This window comes from Suricata suricatta, chromosome 11 (assembly GCF_006229205.1).
Source record: "Suricata suricatta isolate VVHF042 chromosome 11, meerkat_22Aug2017_6uvM2_HiC, whole genome shotgun sequence".
NCBI lineage: Eukaryota > Metazoa > Chordata > Mammalia > Carnivora > Herpestidae > Suricata > Suricata suricatta.
The window spans coordinates 14930569-14935787 of NC_043710.1; the positions used below are offsets into that span (position 1 = coordinate 14930569).

The 5219-nt window shown below is 43.1% G+C and overlaps 1 protein-coding gene across 1 annotated transcript; it reads right to left on the bottom strand.

Moving 5' to 3' along the window:
- Positions 1-1774: 1774 nt before the first annotated feature.
- On the bottom strand, positions 1775-2704 carry LOC115307011 (olfactory receptor 4X2-like). The gene has a single exon (XM_029957637.1). It carries the CDS (start codon positions 2702-2704, stop codon positions 1775-1777), a length of 930 nt encoding a protein of 309 aa, XP_029813497.1.
- Positions 2705-5219: the final 2515 nt, after the last annotated feature.

The window sequence follows — 5219 nt, forward strand, 5'->3', positions numbered from 1 at the left end:
CAGCAAAAGGAAAAAAATTCTCTCACACAAGAGACCTCCAAAGTCTTGGAGTCAGTGACTCTCCCAGCAGAGACCTTCCAGGCCCAGGAAGAGTGGTCTGGTATACTCAAAGTGCTAAGGGAGGGGTGCCTGGATGGCTCAGTTAGTTAGGTGGTTAAGGGTTCAACTCTTGATTTCACAATCTCACATCTCACATGGGGCTCTGTGCTGACAGTGTGGAGCATGCTTGGGATTCTCTCTCTTCCGTTTTCTCTCCTCTCCCCCGTGCACTCTGTCTCTTTTTCTCCCTCTCTCAGAATAAAAATAAACATTAAAAAATTGTTTTAAAAATCCCTACACACACACACACACACAGCTATCTAATTTGCAAAACATTTTGATCTTATATTTTAAAATAACTTGATTTACAAAAAAGTTGCAATAATACAAAGAATTCTTGTATACCCTCAATGAAAACTCCCCAAATATTCATATTTTGCCACATTTTCTTTACATTCATTCTCTCACTAGATAGGTAGGTGAACAGATTTTTTTTCTGAAATGTTTCAAAGTTGATGACATAACATCCACTTACCTTTAGATCCCTTAGTAAATAATTCCCCAACCCAAGGACATTCTCTGACATAAACACACTAAAATTATCAGAATCAGGAAATAACTGTAATACAATTCTATTGTCCCCTCTACACAGCTGGGGCTCACTAATCACCTTCCTCCAGGACAGAATCCAATCAAGGATCATAGGTTGCATCTAATTATCTATATTTGTATCTGGAACCTGGAAAAATTCTTTAATCTCTTATTCATATTTTGAAGAATGCAGGCTATTAATTTTGCAGAATACTTTCGGTTGAGGTTTGCCTGACTTTTGTAATGGTTTAGACTCAGATCATCTATTTTGGGGAAGAATACCACAGCAATGTCATCCTGTGCCTCTCCAGTCTCAATGCTGGTGTTTACTTGAGTAAATGTTCAAGGGATTGTCTTCCAGTTTTCTTGACTGTGGAGTTATGTTTGGTCTTTTGCGCCATTAATAAGTATCTTATGGGGAGATACTTTGAGACTATTTAAAATCTTGCTTCCCATCAAGAAAATGTTTAATGACAGTGTTCAATTTGTCAAGAGTACATTCACAAGAAAGGTTATTACAACTCACTTAAATTTTATTTATTTTGAATGAGAAAGAGAGCACACAAGCAAGAGAGCAAGATAGGCACAGAGAGAGAGAGAGAGAGAGAGAGAGAGAGAGAGAGAGAGAGAGAGAATCCCAGGCAGACTCTTCACTGACTATGTAGAGCCTCATTTAGCGCTGGAACTCACAAACTGTGAGAACATTATCTGACCTTAAATCAAGACTTGGACACACAGCCAACTGAGCCACCCAGATGCCCCTACAATCATTCTAAGAATCAATTTAACAATATACATCAAAGTCATTATCTCTTTTAACACAGTAAATTCATTATAGCAAGTGAATCTAACAGAATTTCAGAAGTATAAAGATTCCATTCAAGAATACTTACCACAGTGTTATTTATAGCAATAAAAAAATAGAAACAATCTAAACATCTAACAGAAAATGGGCAATCAAGTTATAGATATATCCATAAGAGGAACTATCTTACAGGTAATTTGAATGCAGTTTTTGGAGATGAGAACATTAGAATTACTCCAGAAATAACAAGTCCTGTGAACTTTCCTTCATCCCATTATGCCCCTTCAGTTTGGACTCAGCATCATTCTAAACCCAAGGATCAATACCAAGACTCAGCCTCTATTTCTCATCTAGCTTCATTGTCCTGATCCACAGCTTCTTCATGGCCTTCTTCACTTGAGCATTTCTCAGGGAGTAGATGACAGGGTTGAGGAGTGGGGTGATCACAGTGTAGAACACAGCCACCATCTTGTCTACAGACAAGGTGGTGGAAGGCCTCAGGTAGATGAAGATGCAGGGCCCAAAGAACAAGGTAACCACAGTGATATGGGACCCACAGGTGGAGAAGGCCTTACTCCGCCCCTCAGAGCTTCGAGTCCTCAGATGGAGTAAAATGACCACGTAGGAGGCTACGATGATCACAAAGCTGATCACAGACAAGGTCCCTCCATTGGCAACAATCAGCAGACTGATGAGGAAGGTATCAGAGCAGGCGAGTTTGAGCAGGGGAAGCAGGTCACAGAAATAGTGGTCGATCACATTGGGGCCACAGAAGGGCAAGTGGAAGATCAGGAGGATTTGGGCAAAAGAATGCACAAAGCCCCCCACCCATGCTATTCCCACCAGGATAGCACACACTTGCTGGTTCATGATAGTCATGTAGTTGAGGGGCCTACAAATGGCCACATAGCGGTCATAGGCCATCACAGTGAGCAGGAAGATCTCAGCGCCACCAAAGAAGTGCATAAAAAAAAGCTGTGTCATGCAGCCCCACAGTGATATTGCTTTCCTTTCAGCCAGCAAATCTGAGATGAGTTTGGGGGCTGTAGTAGAGGAGTAGCAGATCTCCACCAAGGACAGGCAGCTGAGGAAGAAGTACATGGGGGAACCAAGACTTCTGCTGGTCATGACAGTGAGCACGATGAGGAAGTTCCCCAGCACAACTGCTGTGTACAAAAGCATAAACAGCACGAAGCAAAGTTTCTGCACCTCCTGACTGGGAGAAAGTCCTAGAAAAATGAATTCAGTCACGTTGTGTATGCTAGCCATGAAGTCGCCACAGAAGGCAGATTGGGTGGGGTGATCTGAAATGATACAAAAGACTCCTTCATTAAGTGCATGAATTACATAACAATCCCTTGCAAATCTGTGAGCTGGATATTGAAAGATGGGTAGACATTAGTTATGTATAGAAGAAGGGGAGAACATTCCAAAAAGGAAGAACATACAAAGCCATGAAAATCTACCCATCTGTGGCTGGAGTAAAGGGCAGAATAGCAAAGATAAAACTAGAGACAGAGTCTAGCACTAGCTTCTGAAAGACTGTTATGCACTTGGGGGTTTATCCTGCAGAAAGAAGGGAATCTACAGGATTGTTCAACAGCTGGAAAGCAAAATCCCTTTTATATGGAGGTTGGACTAATGGGAGCAGACCAGAGGAGGTGGCACCAGTTAGGAGATGAGTGTCCCCACACATGATGATGGCAGCAAAGATACTGTTGCTGTCTCTATTTTAAAGGTATCTCTGATACCCTTAAATGCTTTCAGTTTTCTTTTGCCTGAGTCTTTTCTTTGTGCCACTTTCTTTTGTCCCCTTTCCAACCTTGGTTTATAGAACAGGATTCTCACCTCTCCACTTGTCCCTCGGACTCCTCAGGAAATATACCTCTTGACACTTAGCAACTCACCATTCTCTTATTTCTGCTTCTCCTCCTAATTCCCTCCTTCTTGACTTGGTCACTTCGTGACCTCATCCTTTTCCAAAGGACCAGCTCAATCCATACACAATTCTTCTCTTTACTGATACCTCCTATCATGTGCCCCACAGACGCAAAAGAAGTACAAACACCCTCTGGCACAGTGTGTATTCATGCTCTGACATCTGACACAACCTTCTCCAAGGCCAGCCTTCCAACACCTCAGGGCTTCCGCAAGATTGGGCACTGACTGATTTGCATACGATCCTCATCCATGCTGGACTTCGTTCAAAGTGGCTAAGATGTGTGTGTATCAAAACAGCCCTTCATACAGTGAGGTTCTGGGGTTCTGAGATTAGAAGTCACAGGACATCCACTCATGCCACGAAGCTTCCTTCCTCTGGCAAGTAGGGTAGGCTCAGCTGGTGAAGGACCACCCTGAGCCAGAAGGCAATCACTGATAGAGTTGATGCCTTCAGGGACAAAGAGAGCAGAGACCAGCACCAAACTCTCAGCCCAGCTGGGGATTTTACCAAGAAGCCATTCATAGAAGAAAGCACTGCTGGCAGTCCAGACTCCTGGGTTTACACCAGCTTCCTTCAGGTGGTATCTATGTGATGTCTACAAAGTTCTTAAAGTAAATGGATGGATGGGTGGATGGATGGATCGATGGACAGACAGACAGATGATAGAGTTCTTTAAACTCTCAGAGATCATAGATAGATAGAGTTCTCTGACCTCTCAGAGACTCAATATCTAAACTGTGGCAAGAAGATCCTACCTTGCTTAGAGACGGATCCCAGCCCCAGCCCGTCCCAAGAGAACTTCAGTTCCCATCCTCTGTGTTGCCTTCAATTCTTCTGAGAAAGGAAATCCATTTTCCAAATCCACAATCCCTTACAGTCAGTGGCCCTCGTCTCGCAGAACATTTTCAAAATAAAATTTTCAAATTTCCACACTAAACAGTCATTGTTCTATGGGACCACCTGCCCCCAGTAAATTGTAAATTTCCTGGAGGCGTAGATTATATCTCACTCACCACTCCATCTCCGGTGCCAAATGAAGCACCTGCCAAGAGACAGCATTCAGTGAATATACAGGAGAAGGGGGGAACATGGCTGGTTTAGTCAGTAGAGCATGTGACTCTTGATCTTGGAGTTGGGAGTTCTAGCCCTATACTGGGGGTAGAGAGTACTTTTTAAAAGATGGAATTAACAGTGGGTAGAGATATTGCCTAGATCTTAGCCTTTTTAGCACAGTATTTGGAACACTGTAGGTATTCAGAAAATATCAAAAGAATAAAGATCCCCAAGGGCCAAGACCACAGCTTCTCCATCCCTGAATCCCAATACCTAGCACTGTGATTGCCTCAGGAAAAGACCAGACCTATATGAGAGCACTTTGTAAAATGCATGCACCTCATTGCCATTCCCTTGCTTCCAAATTGGAATTATAATCAGGACATGCAAAGAAGCACATGCTCACAAAACAAAACTCACCCTAATGTTTGTGGCTCTACTATTCTCACCACAGTTCCTCCTTTTGTATGGAACACAGAGATTTAAATAATGCTCAGGGAAGAGTCAGCTCCTGCAGGTTCCTCAGTTAGCCAATCAGAAAGCAGTAAGACTCAACTACCAACCAGAGCTCATATCTTACAGGAGACTCCAGACAGGATCTGCTCACCCTGCAGCCTCAGACATGGAAATGCTGAGACTAAGACACAGTCTGGATTCCACCCAATTTAAAACAAGAGTCAAGCAGACTTGCCTCCCAGGTTTTCCTCAATCTGGCATCTCAGCCTTAAGTTCACCCTGCTTGAGAGATATCAGAGGGGAACTCATCATGATCAAGTCTCTCTGGGAGAC

Coding starts and splice junctions, on each gene's coding strand:
- LOC115307011 (XM_029957637.1), bottom strand. CDS start 2,704: ATGGCTAGCATACACAACGTGACTGAATTCATTTTTCTAGGACTTTCT.